A 22,484-nucleotide genomic window follows, 5' to 3' on the forward strand; every position below is an offset into this window, starting at 1 on the left:
CAGGAAACAAACATAAGGTGAATTTTTCCTTTTCTTTTTTTTTTTAACTCAGACAAAAAGGAAGGTTGAACTAAAATTTTGTTTTTTAAATATAAAAGTTAACCTAACATATTTTCTCAAACTAACTTTTACCAACACCTTTGTGTACTCTCAGTCCTCATTTAGTCTAAATAAAATTAAAGAATTTTTAATAGCTTCTACTAGAAATAGGTAGTAAATATTGACATACACACGTGTGTGTATATGTTTGTGTGTGTGTGTGTGTCTGTGTGTGTGTGGTCATTTCTAAAGATGATAAACACTATGAAACAACACCTGGTTCAACTCTTTTAATTTATATACAAAGCAAAGAACAACATGAATGGAGATGTACAATGATTATTCAAATAAGCTATACATATGTACAAAGGCAAATAGATAATAAAACAGTCTTTGCAGTCTCACTCTGATTATATACAGTAAGAAAGGATCAAAAGACTTTGAAACCTCGGGGACTTCTACTATACAAACTCTTCTTGAAAACGCTGGTTATAAATGATTTCAAAAATAGAAATTATAGCTAATCAATATATTGTTCTGGCCAGTCCATTTCTGTATCAGATTCAGAAAGTACATCAAGTCTTTTGGATACTAGGCACTTTCCAAAGTTAGGATGGTAGTATGACTTTAAATGGGGTCTGCCCTCAGTAACAGTGCTAAATGGAAGGGCTCTTTGGATTCCAAATTGGAATAGGTTCGATCATATTTTTTTTAACTAAAGTCAACAGACTTGGATAATAGGCAAATAATAAAGCAAACCAATTTAATTATATGGTAATTCTGACCCCAGCTCTTTTTAAATTATTTTTTTATTGAGATGACCCCAGCTCTTATATAAATTACATGTATTTTTGTGTATGTGTGTGTAATCATACACATATAAATACTAGAAGCTATAATATAAAGGGAAATAGTAGGGCAAAAATGAGTGTAAAAAACTGGGCTGTAGGTGTAAACTCATTTTTAAGTAACCAATAAATTTATGGCTAGTGAAGGTTCTTTTTTTTTTCCTACTTGAAAAGCAATCTTTTTCTGGTGAACAAAGCAATTAAAAGTAGTATACTAAAGACCAAGTTGGGAAATCTGCCATGGACTAAAGTTTGAATCTGGGTAACAAGTCTAAAGACCAGTGAAGAAAAAGGTACTTGTTTTAGGAGTTCAGAATTCAGTTTAAGATAAACTTTCTGCCAAATGATGTCCTTGAATGCCTTGCCAATAGACCCAGGGATCTGAAAGAATCTGAGGATAGAACTAGGGAGAGTTTACACTTACCTTTATATGAGCAATTCTTTGTGACACTGTGCTGGAACAAACTTTTCTTTTTAACAAGAGTGACAAATTGCAGGAGATTTAGTGTATAGAATTTCTAGGAGCTAAAAGTTTAAACCTCCAAATTCTTCATCCATACACTTGTTATAAGAAATTACAGCACTGAAACTTAATGCACCTCAATTATTTGCAAATGCCTCAATTATTCCTCTTTTGGAAATAAAAGAATATTAGACAATGTTGTTATTATCACAAACCTACAGAACAATCATATATTTGAAAAGAAATACTTCTTAAAATATTATCCCTCCTATCACTGAGAACTATTCATTGAACATCCTGAATCATTCTAAACCTCTAGAGAGATTGTAATGATCCTTTCAAGTGCTGGTATGAAATCAGTGGGAAACAAAACAAAAGCAACTTTAAAAGCAACAAGAAATTATGTATCATATATACATCATAGCATATACTTTATATCTGAGAATCCTTACAGCTTACATTTTCATTCCATTATTACAAGTGATGAAAAACAAAAATTGCAAGTAGCATGCAAATTATAAATACAGTCTTCCCATTTCACTAACCAAATTCCTACTTTCCAGTGTTACTTCCCAATTTATGCAAGAAACTGCCTGCAAAGCTGAAACTGATTAGAAAATTCTTTATTGTTTAAAGTATCTCTTTCTCATTTTAGGAGAAACCAAATATCCAACCATCAAAATTAAAAATAAATTGAATTGTTACAGTCTGTTACAGTTATTGTTACTAGATCCACTTCATTTGCAGGTGTCCAAAATATAAAATTAGTAATTCTTTATCTTGAAATACATACATTCTCAAAATGCTACTTAAAGCTTTGGTTGTTTTCCTGTAATAGAGAAGAAAAAGTTAACTTATCAATTAGATTGAATGAATGTACCTTTTACTAATTAGTTTATCAAACCAAATGTTGTGACCTATTGTTTGCAGATCTAAATGCATGTTACTATAGAAACTATTAAGTAACTGGAATTTGTCAAATAAAGTAGTTCTTCTGTGTTTAGTAAAACTTATATAATACATATATTATATTTAAATATATTAGATTGTATTCAAAACCCGTTGTTCTGTTTTTGTGGTACCTAATTTTTAGAAAATATTATTAATGCATAAAACAAAAGTAAACTCAAAATAATGCGTAGGTCAAACTTCTATTGACAAAATAAAATGTTGTTAGAAGTGGAAAGCCTTCAAATGAGAAAGCGACTATATTTTATATAGCACTGAAGTTTAGATTTATTCTTATAGACCAAGGATTATATGCCCTTAAGATCTCTGAACAGGTAGAAAAATTCAAATAACATCAAGGATGCTTTACCTCATTAAATATTCCTGTGAGCAAGGTATTATGAAAAAAACTTCTAAATTTATGCTTTAATTTTAAAAAGAATTGGCTGGATGTCTGCAAGGTAGTGAGTTTAAATTAAGAGCCATTGATACACTATGAATAAACTAAAATACAAAAAATTGTAATTATGAAAAAAAAGCTATGGATTCCAAAGGGTAAGAAATCCCCCAAATGGAGAACACAGGAGGTATTTTATATCTCACATTTGACCCATTCTTAGCATACCTATATTCTGAACTCATCTCAGTAGAATACTACAGGCATTCCTCACTTTACTGCTCTTTGTAGATACTGTGTTTTTTACAAATTGAAGGGTTGTGGCAACCTTGCATCAAACAAGCCTGTGGGTACCATTTTTCCAACACCATCTGCTCACTTTGAGTCTCTGTGTTATATTTTGGTAATTCTCCCAATATTTCAAACATTTTCATTATTATCATTATATTTGTTATAGTGATCTGTGAACAGTTATCTTCAATGTTACATAGTGAAAAGATTACAACTTGCTGAAGGCTCAGATGTTGGTTAGCATTTTTTAGCAATAAATAACTAAATTGTTTTTTAATTAAGATACGTAAATAGTTTTTTTTTTTTCCAGACATAATGCTATTGCACAACTAAGAGCAGTATAGTGTAAACATAACTTTTATATGCACTGGGAAACCAAAACATTTGTGTGACTCCCTTTATTGCAATATTTGTTTGGAACCAAATTTGCAACATCTCTGAGGTATGCCTGTATACCTTTTATACACCTTTACCTGTATAAAATGGTGTTTATGAAAACTATAAATAAAAGAAATTCAAATTCCAGTCAAAATGGAAGTAAAGACCATAAAAGATGAAAATCAACACCTACTGAGTACATAAAGAGAGATAAGTACCATGCTAAAAGCAATTTCATACATTTCATTTAATTCTAACAATTAGAAATCATCCCCTTATCACAATTGCAAAACTGAGGCTCAAGAACGTTAAGTGACTTGCCTAAGTTTGAACAATATACCAGTACACAGGTGGAGCTACAACTTGAACACAAGCCTGACATGAAACCCATGTCCTTTCCAATCAATATCCTGAAAGATACATGTATGTATTTACTGTGTGTATTTACTTTGATAGAATTTGATGAGGTGACACAGAAATATAAAGGGCTAAGAAACAGCAAAGATGTGTCGAAGAATAGTTGTGTTGTTTTACTGTATAAAAGGAGTAACTGAACAGAACAGAGCACCCAGAAACAGACCACATGTAAATATATTGCCACAAAGGTGGCAGAGGACTATCCTTTTGCTAAATATTGCTAGGATGACTGGATATCCATGCAGAAAAAAATAAAACTTCACCCCTACCTCACACCATATAGTAAAATCAATTTCAGGTGAGTTATAAAACTTAATTGAAAAACAAAAATATTTCCTAAAATATGACAATTCCATTCTATTTTTGACAGAGTGGTAATTACTTGCAGTAATTGGTTATACTATACATTTAGATTTATGTACTTTTCTGAATTATATTTCACAATGAGAACATTAAAAAGGTTTAAAAGACACATATTTTAGAATTAAAACAATACAAAAATCTTTAAAAGATAAATATTTAGGATTAAAACAATACAAAATTAGAAAACTACTTACTGGTTTTTGAAGTACAATGGGATGATCAGGCAGAAAGTCTGGCTTTTTTCTGCAGATGGAAACACTTGAGAGCTTCAACAGAAAATCTCTGCTGTATTTGATTCTCTCTGTAGATATCAAAACATCAAATGTAATGTTATAAAGCACAGAACTCTCCCAGAACACTTTTTGGCTCATTTCTTTCTGGATGTTCCTTAACTGTCCATTATTTTATAAAATGGTAAGTAGTTTTTATGTAAAAGAGAAGTGGGGAAAAAGCTCGGACAAACATCTACTGCCTCCAATTTTCCTTTTACATAGAAACAAAGCCAATTAACCAAGGAAACATTTCAGAAACTTGGTAATGCATTGCTTCTTTTATCTGGTTTATTCATATCTAGTAAAGAAATCTTCTTTTATAAAATATAACAGGTATAACACCTATTGGGCAATTCAGATCCTAATAAGCCTATGGAAATGGAACCCTAATAAGCCTGTCTAGTCTTTATATTAACTTACTAAAAATTTAATACAATCCAATAAATTCAAGAAACATTTATTGTAGATAATGGTGAAAAAGGTCCAAAATAGGGTCCCTATCTTCAAGGGGAGCAATGATTCAAATATTTGCAGATTTCTCATCAGAGACTATCACCATCTTGGTCTATATGAGACCATTTGCTGGGCCAGAAATAGTGGAGCTATAATCTTTAAATTTCCAACAGAAAAGGACTGACAACCTAGGTTCCCATATTGTGAAATAATAGAAAAAATATATATATGGGTTTCTGTCCCTGTTCCTGGCACAAACATCCTTTCCCTTGTAATTTCCTAAGTGATAAGAGCACTAGGGGCGTCTTTTGTTCTAATATTTGTTCCTTGACACTAGTTCCTGACACAGAGCTGCTAAATCTCTTAAAATTTTCTGGGTGATTTGGTCTTCTGTTCTAATGAGGTGACTCTTGGTGGGCTCCTGGATGGGGGCTGATCACCAGAAAGACCAAGCCATGATTAGAAGCTTGGAACTTTCAGCCCCACCCCTACATCCTCTGAGAAGGGGAGAGGGGCTGGAAATTGAGTTAAGGATCGATGGTGCCTACGTGTTGAAGACTCCATAAAAATAAAAAAAGTAAAGGGTTTGGAGAGATTCTGGGTGGGTGAATACATCCATGTACCAGAGAGTGGTGTAACTCAACTCCACAGAAGCTCTTGCACTTGCGACCCTACAAAACCCTGCCCTATGTATATCTTCATTTGACTATTCATCTATATTCTTTATCATACCCTTAATTATGTAATAAACTGGTAAATGTAAGAAAGTGGTTTCCCTAAGTTCTGTAAGCTGTCCTAGAAAATGACAGAATCCAAGAAGGGGGTCTTGGGAACCTTTACTTGTAACTGTCATCGGAAGTGGAGGGTAGTCTTATGTGACCAGGCCATTACCCTGTGGCATCTACATTAATTCCAGTTTATATCAGAATTAACTTGAATTATAGGACACCAAGCTGGTTTCGCAATGAATTGCTTGATATGTGGAAAAACCTCACATCTAGTGTCAGAAGTGTTGTGAGTATAATAGAGTATTGAGAGTAGAGGAAAACACAGGAGGAGTGTAGTTTTTCCCTTATACATAGCCAGTGAAAAAAATCCTTCAGGAATGCATATGAAGTAAAAAACATTTTCAGATGAAAGAAAACTAAAAGAATTTGTCATCAGCCGACCTGATCTATAAGAAACACTAAAGGAAGTCCTCCAGGTTGAAGGGAAATGATACCAGACAGAGTCTTTCATCTTAAGATTTAAAGGAGAACAAAAGAGAGATGGCAAATAGCTGAATAAATATAACAGACTCCTTTTTCCCCCCTTATCTAAGTTTTATGAAAATATGTATGATTGTTGAAAAGCAAAACTTCTGACACTGCCTGGTGAGATTTCCAAGGTATGGAGATATAATGCATACAGCTATAGCAAAAAGATCAATGCAGGGAAATAAAGGAAAGGAAACTACATATGGTTGCAAAGTTTTGCCATCACTGTTTTGCATGAAGTACAATATTAACAAGTACACTGAGAAAGTTAGATATTATAATCCCTAGATCAACCACTTAAAAACACAAAGAAATACAGCTAAAAATACAATAGATATAATTAAATGCCAAAAATTAAACTTAACAAAATCCAAAGAACAGGGGGAAACAAAAACAAACAAAAATGAGGACAAACAGAAAACAAATAATAAAATTATATGCCTAAATTCAACCATATCACATTAAATCTTAATGGTCTAAACCAGGGTCAGCAAAATTTTTCTGTAAATGACCAGAAAGTAAATACTTGAGGAGTTTGGGACATATAATCTCTGTCACAACTACTCAACTCTGTCTTGTAGCAGAAAAGTAAACACAGATAATAACTAAATAAAGCATGTGGCTGTATTCCAATAAAATTTAATTTCCAAATTGGGCATTTGGCCTGAGGGCCATAGTATACTCACTCCTAAGATAAACACTGCAATTAAAGGCCATAAATTGACACAACAAATAAAAAGAGACACTGTTACATGCTGCCTGCAAGAAATACATATTAAACATAAAGACACAGATAGGTTGAAAGTAAATGGATATAAAAAGATATACCACACAAAGACTAAGAACAGGAAGGCTAGAGTGGCTCTTAACATTAGATAAAGAGATAACAATTATCAATGTGTTGTGCCTAAGGACAGAGTTTCAAAATGCATGAAGCAAAAATTGACAGAAATAAAGGGGACAACACACAATTCCACAAAAATATTAGGTAATGTAAAAACCCTTCCCTCAGCAACTGATATAACTAGACAAAAGAAAACCCAGAAAAGACACAGATCTTAACAATACTATGGACCACCTTGATTTAACTGACAATTATAAAAGTTACATCAACAACTGCAAAATACAAATTATATTCACAGAGATATGGTACAGTAACCAAGACAGACTATATGTTGGCTATAAAATAAGTTTCAATAAATTTAAGAGGCTTGGAAAAAAGAGGACTCAAATAAATAAAATCAGAAATGAAAGGGGAGACATTACAATTGATACCACAGAGATACAAAGGATAAGATTATATTATGAACAGTTATACGCAACAAATTTGACAACCTCTAAGAAACTGATAAATTCCTAGAAACATACAACCTACCAAGACTGAATCATGAAGAAATAGAAAATATGAAATTGAATCAGAATCAAAAACCTCCCGACAAACAGAAGTCCAGGACCATATGGCTTCACTGGTGAATTCTACCAACCATTCAAAGGAAAATCAATACCAATCCTCAAACTCTTCCAAGAAACACTCCCAAATTCAATTTATGAGGCCAGCATCACCCTGATGCAAAAACCAGAAAACGATGCCATGAGAAAAGAAAATTACAGGCCAATATTCCTGATGAACATAGATGCAAAAATCCTCAACAAAATATTAGCAAACCAAATTCAACAATACATTAAAAGGATCATACAGCATGATCAAGTGGGATTTATTCCAGGGATGTAAGGATGATTCAATATCCACAAATCAATCAATGTGATATACCACATCACAAAATGAAGGACAAAAATCATATGATATCTCAATAAATACAGAAAAAGCATTGGACAAAATTCAACATCCGTTTATGCTTAATACTCTCAACAAAGCAGATATAAAGGGAATATACCTCAACCTAATAAAGGCCATATATGACAAGCCCACAGCTAACATACTCAATGGTGAAAAGCTGAAAGCTTTACTTCTAAGAGTAGGAACAAGACAAGGATGGCCACTCTTACCTCTTTTATTCAATATAGTATTAGAACTCCTAGCCAGAGCAATTTAGCCAAAAAAAGAAAAAAGGTATTCAAATTGGAAAGGAAGAAGTAAAACTGTCACTATCTGCAAGTGACATAAAGAAAACGCTGAAGTCTCTACCAAAAACTGTTAGAACTAATAAGTGAATTGAGTAAAGTTGCAGGACACAAAATCAATATTCAAAAATTTGTTGTGTTTCTATACACAAATAAACTATCAGAAAAAGAAACTAAGAAAACAATCCCAATTGCAATTGCAACAAAGAATAAAAAAACCTAGGGATAAATTTAATCAAGGAGGGAAAGACCTGTATGCTTTAAGACATTAATTAAAGAAAATGAAGATGACACAAATAAATGGAAAGATATTCTGTGCTCATGGATCACAAGAATTAATATCATTAAAATGTCCATATTACCCAAAGCAATCTACAGATTCAATGCAATCCCTATCAAAATTCCAATGGCATTTTTCACAGAAATTGAACAAAAATTCCTAAAATTCCTAAAATTTGTATGGAATCACAAAAGAACCCAAATAGCCAAAGCAATCTTGAGAAAGGACAACAAAGATGGAGGTAACACACTCCCTGATTTCAAACTATATTACAAAGCTATAGTAATCAAAACAGTACGGTATTGGCCTAAAAACAGATGTATAGATAAACGGAACAGAATAGTGAGCCCAGAAATAAACCCACTAATATATGGTCAATTAATATACAACAAAGGAACCAAAACTATACAATGGGAAATGGACAGTCTTTTCAATAAATGGTATTGGGAAAACTAAACAGCTACATGCAAAAGAACGAAACTGGACCCTTTACTTTACACTATACACAAAAATTAACTCAAAATAGATTAAATGCCTGAATGTACGACCTCAAACCATAAAACTCCTGGAAGAAAATATAAGCAGTAAGCTCCATAACACTGGTCTTGGCAATGATTTTTTGGATTTGACACCAAAAGCAAAAGCAACAAAAAGTAAAAATAAATCAGTGGAACTACATCAAACTAAAAATCTTCTGTATAGTAAAGGAAAACATCAACAAAATGAAAAGGCAGCCTACTGAATAGGAGAAAATATTTGCAAATCATATATCTGATAAGGGGCTAATATCCAAAATATATAAAGAACTCATACAATTCAATAGCAAAAAACCCCAAACAACCTGATTTAAAAATGGGCAGAGGATTTGCACAGACATTTTTCCAAAGAAGACATACAGATGGCCAACATATACAAGAAAGGATGCTCAATATCACTAATCATCAGGGAAATGCAAATCAAAACCACAATGAGCTATCACATGTTAGGAAGGCTGTCATCAAAAAAACAAGAAATAACAAGTGTTGGCGAGGATGTGAAGTAAAGGGAACATGTGCACTGTTGGTGGAAATGTAAATTTGTGCAACCATTAAGGAAAACAGTATGAAGGTTCCTCAAAATCAAAAACAGAACTACCACATGATCCAACAATTTCACTTCTGGGCATTTCTAAAGAAAACAAAAATACTAATTCAAAAACATATATGCACCCCCATGTTGATTGCAGGACATCTACAATAGCCAAGACATGAAAACAATCTAAGTGTTCACTGATGGATGAACGGATAAAGCAAATGTGGTATATATATATATATATATATATATATATATATATATATATATATATACATATACACACACACACACACACACACACACACACACACACACACACACACACTGGAATATTATTCAGGCATAAAAAAAAGGAAATCTTGCCACTTGCAACACATGGATGGACCTTGAGGGCATTACGATAAATCAGACAGAGAAAGACAAATACTGTATGACCTCACTTATATGTGGAATCTTAAAAACAAAACAAAACACCCCACAAACTTACAGATGCAGAAAACAGATTGGTGGTTGCCACAGGTGGGGCTAAGGGGTAGGTGAAGTAGGTGAAGGGGGTCAAAAGGTACACATTTCCAGTTATAAAATAAGTCCCAGGGATGTAATGTATACAGCATGGTGACTATAGTTAATATTACTGTATTGCATATTTGAAAGTCACTAAGAGAGTAAATCTTAAAAGTTCTCATCACAAGAGAAAGAAAATTTTGTAACTATGTATGGTGACAGATGTTAACTAGACTTACTGAAGTGAACATTTCACAATATATACAAATGTCAAATCATTATGTTGTACACCTGTAACTAATATATATGTCAACTTTAAAAAAATGCTAAAAATAAAAAAATAAATTTAAGAAGCTTGAAATCATATAGACTATATTCTCTGACAACAAAGTAAATTAAGAAATCTATTAATAAGATATCCAGAAAAATCTCAAATATCTTAGAAATTAAATAACATACTTTATAATAATTCACAAGTCAAAGATAATAAGGAAGTTAAAAATAGTTTAAACTTAATGACAATTAAAATATAATGTAGGGCTTCCCTGGTGGCGCAGTGGTTGAGAGTCCACCTGCCGATGCAGGGAACATGGGTTCGTGCCCCGGTCCGGGAAGATCCCACATGCCGCGGAGCGGCTGGGCCCGTGAGCCATGGCTGCTGAGACTGTGCATCCGGAGCCTGTGCTCCGCAATGGGTGAGGCCACAACAGTGAGAGGCCCACGTACAGCAAAAAAAAAAAAAAAAAAAAAAAAAATGTAAAAATTGCTGCAGTGCAACTAAAGTAGTGCTCCAAGGAAAACATAAATTCTTTATTTTAATTGAAGTATAGTTGATTTACAGTATTGTGTTACTTTCAGGTGATTATATATATATATAATATTGTGTATAATATAAAAACATAAGTATATAAAAATACAAAATATATATTTTTTCCCATTATTTTTCATTATAGGTTATTATAAGATACTTAATATAGTTCCCTGTGCTGTAGAATAAATCTTTGTTGCTTATCTATTTTATGTATAGTAGTTTGTATCTGTTAATCCCATACTCCTAATTTATCCCTCCTCCCCTTCCTTTCCCCTTTGGTAACCACCAGTTTGTTTTCCATGTCTGTGAGTCTATTTATGTTTTGTACATAGATTCATTTGTATTATTTTTTAAACTACATATATAAGTGATACATATAATATTTGTCTTTCTCTGTCTGACTTACTTCACTTACTATGATATTATCGAGGTCCATTCATGTTGCTGCAAATGGAAATATTTCATGCTTTTTTACGGCTAATATTCCATTGTGTATATATACCATATCTTCTTAAGGCAACTGACTGTTGATGGGCACTTGGGTTATTTGCATGTCTTGGCTATTGTAAATAGTGCTATGAACATTGGGGTGCACATGTATCTTTTTGAATTAGAGTTTTCATCTTTTCCAGATACATACCCAGGAGTGGGACTGCTGGGTCATATGATAACTTTATTTTTAGTTTTTTAAGGAACCTCAATACTATTTTCCACAGTGCCTGTACCAATTTGTATTCCCACCAACAGTGTAAGAGAGTTCCCTTTTCTCCACACCCTTTACAGTGCTTATTATTTGTAGACTTTTTGATGATGGCCATTCTGACCAGTGTGAGGTGATATCTCATTGTGGTTTTGATCTTCATTTCTCTAATAATTAGCGATGTTGAGCATCTTTTCATGTGCCTGCTGGCCATCTGTTATGTCTTCTTTGGAGAAATGTCTGTTTAGGTCTTCTGCCCATTTTTTGATTGAGTTGTTTGTTTGTTTGATATTGAGTTGTATGAGCTGTTTGTATACTTTGGAAATTAAGCCCTTGTCTGTAGCATCATTTGCAAATATCTTCTCCCAGTCCGTAGGATGTCTTTTTGCTTTGTTTATGGTTTCCTTTGCTGTGAAAAGCTTTTAAGGTTGACTAGGTTCCATTTGTTTACTTTTGTTTTTATTTCTTTTGCCTTGAGAGACTGATCTAAGAAAATACTGCTATGATTTGTGTCCGAGAATGTTTTGCTTATGTTCTCTTCTAGGATTTTTATGGTGTCATGTCTTATATTTAGGTCTTTGAACCATTTTTGTAAATGCTGTGAAGGAGTATTCTAATTTCACTGACTTACATGTAACTGCCCAGCTTTCCCAACACCACTTGTTGAAGAGACTGTCTTTTCTTCATTGTATATTCTTGTCTCCTTTGTCATGTATTAATTAACTGTAGGTGTGTGGGTTTATTTCTTGTCTCCTCTGTCATGTATTAATTAACCTTAGGTGTGTGGATTTATTTTTGGCCTCTCTATTCTGTTCCATTGATCTATATGTCTGTTTTTGTGCCAATGCCATGCTGCTTTGATTACTGTAGCTTTTTAGTATTGCCTGAAATCTCACAGGAGGGTTATTCCTTCAGCTTTGTTCTTAAACATTCCGTTTTTTTAGGTTTGTAATTTTTTTTTAAAATTTAAGTACAGTTGATTTACAATGTTGTGCCAATCTCTGCTGTACAGCAAAGTGACTCAGTTATACACATATAGACATTCTTTTTTTATATTCTTTTCCATTATGGTTTATCACAGGATATTGAATATAGTTTCCTGTGCTATGCAGTAGGACCTTGTTGTTTATCCATCCTATATATAATAGTTTATATCTGCTAATCCCAAACTCCCAGTCCTTCCCTCCCCCATGTCCCTCCCCCTTGGCAACCACAAGTCTGTTCTCTATGTCTGTGAGTCTGTTTCTGTTTTGTAGATATGTTCATTTGTGCCACAGTTTAGATTCTACGTATAAGTGATATCATATGGTATATGTCTTTCTCTTTCTGACTACCATCACTTGTTCTTATACATTCTTATAAGAGAATATCTACAACATATGACCTAACAATCCACCTAAAAATGCTATAAAAAGGAGAGCAAACTAAACCCAAAATAGAAGAAAGGAATTCATAAAAAGGAAAAATCACCAAAATAGAAAAAATATATAAAATTAAAATGCCAAAAGTTGGTTCTTTGAAAAGAGAAACAAAATTGACAAATCTCAAGCTAGACTAACTGATAAAGAAAAAGAACACAAATGATCAATATCAAAGATAAGAAAGGGGTTATCACCACAGTCCTATAGACATTAAATAGAAAATAAGAGAATACTATGAACAACTTTAAGCCAACATTTGACAACTTGGATGAATTGGATATACTATAAGTTCTTGTGTGGACCTATTTTTTCATTTCCCTTTGGTGGAAAACTAGGAGTGAAACTGCTGGGAGGAAAGGAGAGATTGCTGCTGCACAATGTGGAAGAAGTGAAAGAATTTTCCAGTGATGGAAATGACTTGTGGCTTTTAAAAGAACTAATGGCTAATACTCAATTCCAAGTTGTTCTCTGGACTATGCTGCCAAATAAAGAAATTGAGGAAGGCTATTAGGAAGTAAACCTGAAAGATGAGAAGATGAAAAATAAGAAATAAAATATATGAAAATTAGAGAAACAATCAGAGTCAAGTAGGCTAATGTTACTAATATATTACTAATATAATAGTTTTAGGAAGAGAACACAAAGAAAATGGACATGAGAAACATTATCAAAGAAATATCCACAAATTTCCACATCAGAAGAACCTAAGTCTTGAGATCGAAGAAGTTCACCAATTGCTCAGGAGAAAACTTTGAGTTAAAAAAAAAAGACTACAAAAAGAGACAAAACAATAGGAAATTTCAGAAAACCTAAGGTAAACACACAATCCAAAATACTTCCAGAGCAACAATGGCAAAACAAAACAAAACAAAAAAACAGAAATAAAAGACAAAGCCATTTACTAAGGGCCTTGGAGAACTGGGGATCAGAATGGCACTGGACTTCATAGAATTAAGAGCCAATTAACATAGACTGCTAGAAAATAAAGCAAAATGCCTTAAAATTTTAGAATGAAAATAATTTTCAATCTGGAAATTTAAAAAATCAAATTCTATATTTAATCAACACAAGGGAAACCCAGCTTGTTCTTGTGAGTTCCCAAAGCACAGGCTCCTGAGGTTGAAGATTCACTCACTGTGTTTCACTCAGCAGGTTTTGACAGCACTACCAAGCAGAGCTCTACTAATTCTTATTTTCATCCTCTTCCTCTTCCTCCATAGCTTTATTGAGGTATAATTTACATAGTATAATATTCACTCATTTTGAGTGTACAATTGAATGATTTTTAGTATATTTACAGAGTTGCGCAACCACTGCCCCAATCTATTTTTGTTTTTTCGATCTAGGCAGTGAAGGAAATCTCTGCCAAATCATTAGCTGACCATGAAGATATCGCAAAAGAGACCTGAGTGGCCACAAATGAGAAATATAGAACTTTTACAGCAACTGTCATCAGATACCTCACTCTCATTTGTTGTCACTCTCCATTCCCAATCCAATCTAGGCAATCATTACTCTGTTTCTATAGATTTGCCTTTTTGAGACATTTTATATCAGTGGAATCATATGATATCAGATCTTTTGTGTCTGGCTTCTTCATTTAGCATGATGTTTTTAAGGTTCATCCTCAACTCAGCATTTTCTATCCAACCAAACTACCAATCAAGTGTGTAAGTAAATACACAGATTAAAAGAATTCACCAACCCAATGTCCTTTACAATGAAGCTCCTGGAGAATGCACTTGAGCAAAATGAAGAAAGAAGAAAGCAAAGGAATTAAGAAGAGAGTGATGTCAGCGAAAATTGCCAAGTAGGGAACTCTAAAAGTCCTTCCCTCCACAAAAGCAACAAATAAAGTGTCAAAAACTTCCAGAATCAACTTTTTCCTAAATTCTGGAATTTAATCAAAACCTTGCAAAAAACAGGGGAATGCTTAGTGAAGAAAAAATCAGCTAAATTTGGTAAAGAGTTTTGTGGCATTTTAACTTGCCTGGGAACATCTCCACCAACCCACTTTGGCTGTGGCCTTGAAAATAACAGGTCTCATTCCTGATTTAGGTTCCCACTACTAGAGAGAGAAATACAGACCAGTCTCAAAGAATAGTGGTGGCATTTTTTTTGACCTCTCTGGTGGCTCCCCGAAGAATCATCTCAAAGGACTTGCCTATATTTCACCTAAGAACTCTCCCAGGTCTGAGGCTACTATCTGAATCTATTTGTCAAAACTTTTATATGGAAATGTATTAGCCACTTCCACCTAGGAAGGGATAACAACTGGAGCAAACAATAGGCAAAACAAAAAGCTCAGGAGGAAAGGCTAGGGAAAGAGATGTGTTGGGGAATAAAGGTACTGAAAGACTCTCAGATGTTCCAAGGAATTTAGAAGGCTACATGCATGCTAAAGGCTAGGCTCATGCTCACAGAAAGGCTTGAGGAGTTCCCAAGCTCTCACCACTGGCTGACCTTCAGGTTCCTCACAAGCAATAAGTGAAGGCAAAGGCAGAGCTGTAAACTTCCAGACTGAGTACTGAAGGCACACCCCAACACACACACAGAGGTCATATGCAAAGACTGGGAAAGGGCTTTTTTTCTTTTTTTGGTTCTAGGTATTAAAGGAAATCTGTGCCAAATCATTAGCTGACCATGAAGATATCAAAAAGACACTTGAATGGCCACACATGACAAATAAAGACTTTATACTATTAGTTCAGAAAACTCATTAAGCAAAAAAAACAACAATTACAACAAGCAAGAACAACAGACCCTGGGAAGGGGGGAAAATCTGATTTCCACAGTTAGCACATTATAATACTCAAAATACCCGGTTTCAACAACAACAAAAAATACAGGGCATGGAAATAATAAAGTATGGCCCACACACAGGAAAAAAGAAATTAATAGAAACCTTCCCTGAGGAAGCAGAGATATTGGACTTACTAGAGAAAGACTTCAAATAAACTAATTTAAATATGCCCAAAGAGCTAAAGGAAACCATGAGAAAAGTGTCTTGCCAAAATATCAATATCATTAAAATATCAATAAAGAAATGGAAATTATAAAAAGGAATCAAATAGAAATTCTGGAGAAGAAAATTACAATAACTGAAGTGAAGAATTCACTAGAAAGGTTCAACAGTAGATATGACCAGGCAGAAGAAAGAAGCAGCAAACTTAAAGATAAGTCAATGACATTATCCAATCTGATGACTGGAAAGAAAAAACAATGAAGAAAAATGAACAGTGCCTAAGGTACCTGTGGGACTACACAAGAATACCAACAAATGCATAATGGAAGACCCAGAAGGATAGGGGAGAGAGAAAGGGCAGAAAGAATGTTTGAAGAAAAAATAGCAGAAAATTTCCCAAATTTGATGAAATACACACACTGACACATCCAAGAAGCTCAACAAATTACAAGCAAAATACACTCAAAGAGATTCACACTCAGATGCATTATAAGCAAACTGTTAAAAGACGAAGAGAAAATCTTGAAGAAAAGCAGCAATTTATCACTTACAAGGGATTCTCAATTGGAGAAAAGGCTGATTTCTCATCAGAAATCATGGAAGCCAGAAAGCAGTGGGATGACAAAGTTACTAAAAGCAAAAAACACGTCAACCAAGAAATCTATATCTGGAATACTACCTTCAAATGAAAAGAAATCGAGACATTTGTAGATAAACAAAAACCGAGAGAGTTCATTGCTTGTAAACCTGCCTTACAAGAAATGCTAAAGGAAATCCTCAGGCTGAAATAAAAGGACAGTACACAGTAATTAGAATTCACACGAAGAAATAAAGAACACCAGTAAACATAACTACATAGGTAAATATAAATGTCAGTATCAATGAATTTTTGGATGTGAGTCCTCTTTTGTCCTGTATGATTTAAAAAACAAATACATAAAAATGCAAATCTAGGTTGATAGATTATGCAATGTATAAAGACAATAACAACATAAAGGTGGGATATAGCTATATAAGAGTAAAGTTTTATATAATTTTGAAACTAAATTGATATTAATTCCAACTAGATTGTTGTAAATTCAGTTATTCCCCAGTGCAACCACTAGGAAAATAACTAAAATATATATGACAAGGGAAATAAAAAGGGAATAAAAATGATACACTAGGAAGAATCTATTAAACATAAAAGAAGGCATTAATGGAGGAATTGAAGAATAAAAAAAGATAAAAGACTTATAGAAGACAAATAGCAAAATGGGTAGAGCTGTTCTTCCTTATTAGTTATTACATTAAATGTCACAAACAATTAAAAAGCAGAGATTGGCAGAATGGATTAAAAATATGATCCAATTATATGTTGTCTAAAGATATTCAGTTTAGATCCAATCACAAAATAAGCTGAAAGTGAAAGAATGAAAAAGATATTTGATGCAGACAATAACCAAAAGAAAGCTGGAGAGGGTATACTAACATTAGATGAAAACGAACTTTAAGACAAAAATTGTTAAAAGGGAAAAAAAAGGATATTATGTAACGATAAAGGGGTGAATTCATTAAAAAGAAAACAATTATAAACATATATATACCTAACAACAGAAGGAAAAACTGACAGAATTGAAAGAAGAAACACACAGTTTAACAATAACAATTGGAGCCTTCAAAACCCCACTTTCAATAATGAATGAAAAACTAGACAGAAGATCAAAAAGGAAAGAGAAGACATGAACAACACTATAAGCCAAATAGACCTAACAGACTATACAGAACACTTCAGTCAATGACAGCAGAATATACATTCTTCTTAAGTACACATAAAACATCCAGGACAAACTATACGTTAGACCACAGAAGTCTCAAAAAGTTTTAAAACACTGATATGCAAAGTATTCTCTCTGACCACAATGGAATGAAACTACAAATCAATAACAGAAGTAAAACTGGAAAATTTACAAATATGTGTAAATTAAAAACATATTCTTAAACAACCAATGGGTCAAAGAGAAAAATAACAGAAGACTGAGAAAACACGTTGAGACGTGAAAACAAGGAGACAACATACCAAAACCTATGGGATGCAGCAAAAGCAGCACTCAGAGCAAAACATACAGCTATAAATGCCTATACTAAAAAAATTGCTCAAATCAATATCTAACATTAAACATTAAAGAACTAGTAAAAATAAGAGCAAACTAAATCAAAAGCTACAAGGATGAAGGAAATAAAGATTAGAGTGGAGATAAATGAAATAGAGATAAAATAGCAACAGAGAAAATCAACAAAACAAAAAGTTGGTTATTTGAAAAGTTTAAAATTGATGAAGACTAAGAAAAAAAGACTCAAATTACTAAAATCATAAATGACTTTGTATCCTGTAACTTTGCTGAATTCATTAGGTCTAAATTTTTTATGTGGATTCTTTAGGATTTCTACACATAAGACCATGTCATGTGTGACTGGAGAATACTTTGTCCTTTCCTATTTGAATGTCTTTTTTCTTTTTCTTGACCAATTGCTCAAGTGACAGCTTCCATAATGTTAAGTAAAAGTGGTGAGAGTGGGCATCCTTGACTTGTTCTTTATCTTAGAGGGGAAAGCTTTCAGTCTTTCACCAGTGAGTACAATGTTAGCTGTGGGTTTTCCATATTTCCATATTTCCAATGTTAGCTGTGGGTTTTTACCTTTTGTCATGTTGAGGAAGTTCCCTTCTATTCCTTGCTTCTGAGATTTTACCAAGAAAGGGTATTGGGTTTTGCCAAATGCTTTTTCTGCATCAAATGAGATAGTGATGTATCTTCTTTGCCCCTGCCTTCTGTTAATGTGGTGTATTATACTGATTAATTTTAAACTGTTGAACCACCTTTGTATTCTTGGGATTAATCCCACTTAGCCATAGTGCATAATCTTTTATTGTGCTGCTAAATATGGTTTTCAAGTATTTTACTGAGAATTTTTGCACCCGTATTTTAAGAGATATTGGTCTGTAGTTTTCTTTTCATGTGATATCTTTGTCTGGCTTTTATATCAGAGTAATATTGGTCTCATAGAAGAGTTGAGAAGTGTCCCTTCCTCTTCAATTTTTTGGAAGAACTTGGGAAGGACTAGTATTAATTCTTCTTTAAATGTTTGGTAGAATTCACCAGTAAGGCCAACAAATCTTAGACTCTTCTCTGTTGGGAGATTTTGTATTACAAATTCAATCTCCTGATGTTTTATAGGTTTACTCAGATATTCTATTTCTTCTTGAGTAAGTTTTGGTAATTTCTGTGTTTCTAGTAATTTTTCTATTGCATCTAAATTACCTAATTGGCATACAATTAATTATTCATAATTTTCTCTTATGATCCTTTATTTCTTTAAGCTCATAGAAATGTCCCCACACAAAATCAGCGGTATTTTATACACAATTAGTAAATAACACAAAAAGGAAATTAAGAAAACCAGTTTTTTAGCATCAAAAATAATACGTAGGAATACATTTAACCAAAGAGGTATAAGGCTTGTACACTGAAAACTGTAAGAAACTGCTGGAAGAAATTAAAGAATACCTAAATAAATGGAAATATATCCCATGTTCACAGATTGGAAGATTCAATATTGTTAAGATGGCAATAATCCCCCAAAGTGACCTACAAATGCAATGCCATCCATATCAAAATTCCAACAGTCTTGTCTTTTTCTTTTTTTTTTTGCAGAAATGGAAGCACAGATTCTAAAACTCACATAGAATTGCAAGGGATCTCAAATAACCAAACAACCTGGCAAACGAACAAAGTTGGAAGACTCATACTTCCCAATTTCAAAACTTAATATAAAGCTATAGTAAACAAAACAGTGTGGTACTGAAATAAGGGTAGACTTACAGATCAAGGGAACAGAACTGAGAGTCCAGAAATAAACACATAAACCTATGGTCAAAGGTTTTCTACAAAGGTGCCAAGATTATTCAATGAAGAAAAAAACTGTCTTTTTAAGAAATGGTGATGAGAAAACTGCATACCTAATGCAAAAATATAAAGTTGGTGTCTTACAGTTTTCAAGTACAGGTGTTGTTTTTTTTTTTTTGCGGTACGCGGGCCTCTCACTGTTGTGGCCTCTCCCATTGCGGAGCACAGTCTCTGGGCGCTCAGGCTCAGCAGCCATGGCTCACGGGCCTAGCCACTCCATGGCATGTGGGATCTTCCCAGACCAGGGCACGAACTCGTGTCCCCTGCATCAGCAGGCGGACTCTCAACCACTGCACCACCAGGGAAGCCCCCAAGTACAGGTCTTTTATCTCCTTAGGCAGGTTTATTCCTAGGTATTTATTCTTGTTGACACAATTGTAAATGGGACTGTTTCCTCAATTTCTCTTTCTGAGCATTTGTTGTTAGTGTATAGAAATGCAACAGACTTCTGTATATTAATTTTGTATCCTGCAACTTTATCAAATTCATTGATGAGCTCTAGAAGTTTTCTGGTGGCATCTTTAGGATTTTCTATGAATAGTATCAGGTCATCTTCAAACAGTGACAGTTTTACTTCTTATTTTCCAATTTGGATTCCTTCTATTTCTTTTTCTTGTCTGACTGCTGTGGCTATGACTTCCAATACTATGTTGAATAAAACTGGTGAGAGTAGGCATCCTTGTCTTTTTCCTATCTTAAAGGAAATGATTTCAGCTTTTCAAAATTGAGTATGATGTTAGCTGTGGGCTTGTCATATACAGCCTTTATTATGTTGAGGTATGATCCCTCTATGCCCACTTTCTACAGAGTTTTTATAATAAATGGATGTTGAATTTTGTCAAAAGCTTTTTCTGTGTCTAATGAGATGATCATATAATTTTTATTCTGCAATTTGTTAATGTGGTGTGTCACAGTGATTGATTTGCAGATATTGAAAAATCCTTGCATCCTGGAATAAATCCCACTTGATCATGGTGTATGATTCTTTTGATGTATTGTTGGATTCAGTTTGCTAATATTTTGATGAAAGTAACTGAAGATGACACTAATATTTGGAAAGATATACCTTGTTCATGGACTGGAAGAATTAATATTATTCAAATGAGCATTCTGCCCAAGGCAATCTACAGATTCAATGCAATCCCTATGAAAATATCAATGGCATTTTTCACAGAACTAGAACAAATAATTTTAAGATTTGTATGGAAACACAAAAGACCCCAAATAGCCAAAACAATCTTGAGAAAGAGGAACAGAACTGGAGGTATCATGCTCCCTGACTTCAGACTATATACAAAGCTACAGTAATCAAAACAGTATGGATAAACAAAAAGGTCTTACTGTATAGTACAGGGAACTATATTCAATATCCTGTAATAAACCATAATGGAAAGAATATGAAAAAGAATATATATATATGTGTGTGTGTATGTATAACTGAATCACTTTGCTGTACATCAGAAACTAACACAACATGGTAAATCAACTGTACTTCAATTTAAAAAAAATAACAGTAGGATACAAAACATACACATAGATCAATGAAACAGAACAGAGGGACCAAGAAATGAACCCATGAATTTATGGTCATTTAATCTACCACAAAGTAGGCAACAATATACAATGGAGAAAAGAAAGTATCTTCAATAAGTGGTGCTGGGAAAACTGGATAGCTACATGTAAAAGAATGAAACTAGAACACTTTCTAACACCATATACAAAAATTAACTCAAGATGGTTTAAAGACCTAAATGTAACACTGGAAACCATAAGATTCCTAGAAGAAAACATGGGTGAAACACTCTTTGACATAAATTGTAGCAATATGTTTTTGAATCTGTCTCCTAAAGCAAAGGAAATAAAAGCAAAAATAAACAAATAGGCCCTATTAAACTTAAAAGCTTCTGCACAGCAAAGGAAACCACTGACAAAACAAAATGATAACCTACTGATGGGAGAAAATATTTGCAAATGATATGACCAATAAGGGGTTAATATCTAAAATACATAAACAGCTCATACAACTCAACATCAAGAAAACAAACAACCCAATTAAAAAATGGGAAGAACACCTGAATAGACATTTATCCAAAGAAGACATAGAGATGGCCAACTGGTACATGAAAAGATGTTCAACATCGTTAATCATCAGAGAAATGCAAATTAAAATCATAACAAGATAGCACCTCACACTTGTCAGAATGTCTATCATGAAAAAGAACACAAATAACAAATGTTGGTGAAGATGTGAAGAAAAGGGAACCCTGGTTCACTTTTGTTGGGAATATAAATTAGTGCAGCCACTGTGGAAAACAGAATGGAGATTTTTCAAAAAACTAAAAATAGAACTACCATATGACTCAGCAATTCTATTCCTGGGTATTTATCTGAAAAAAATGAAAACATACATGCATCCCAATGTTCACAGCAGCATTACTTACAATTGCCAAGATATGGAAGCAACCCAGTGTCCATCAACAAATGAATGGAATTAGAAAATGTGGTATACATATACTATGGAATATCACTCAGCCACAAAAAAGAATGGAAGTTTGCCATTTGTAACAACATGGATGGA

General features: G+C 33.4%; 1 protein-coding gene across 2 annotated transcripts in view; it reads right to left on the reverse strand.

Moving 5' to 3' along the window:
* Positions 1-314: 314 nt before the first annotated feature.
* The window catches only part of C17H8orf88 (chromosome 17 C8orf88 homolog), a 42,380-nt gene continuing 20,210 nt past the window's right edge, over positions 315-22,484 (reverse strand). For both annotated transcript variants that reach the window (XR_012327263.1, XM_019925421.3), the window contains 2 exons: positions 4,339-4,445; positions 315-2,179 (listed from right to left, as the gene is read on the reverse strand). Coding sequence is in view for 1 of the 2 variants with exons in the window: in XM_019925421.3 (XP_019780980.1) it covers positions 2,156-2,179; positions 4,339-4,445 (131 nt within the window). In the remaining variant the exon portion in view is untranslated. The remainder of the gene's footprint in view (positions 2,180-4,338; positions 4,446-22,484) is intronic.

This window comes from Tursiops truncatus, chromosome 17 (genome assembly GCF_011762595.2).
Source record: "Tursiops truncatus isolate mTurTru1 chromosome 17, mTurTru1.mat.Y, whole genome shotgun sequence".
Classification (NCBI taxonomy): domain Eukaryota; kingdom Metazoa; phylum Chordata; class Mammalia; order Artiodactyla; family Delphinidae; genus Tursiops; species Tursiops truncatus.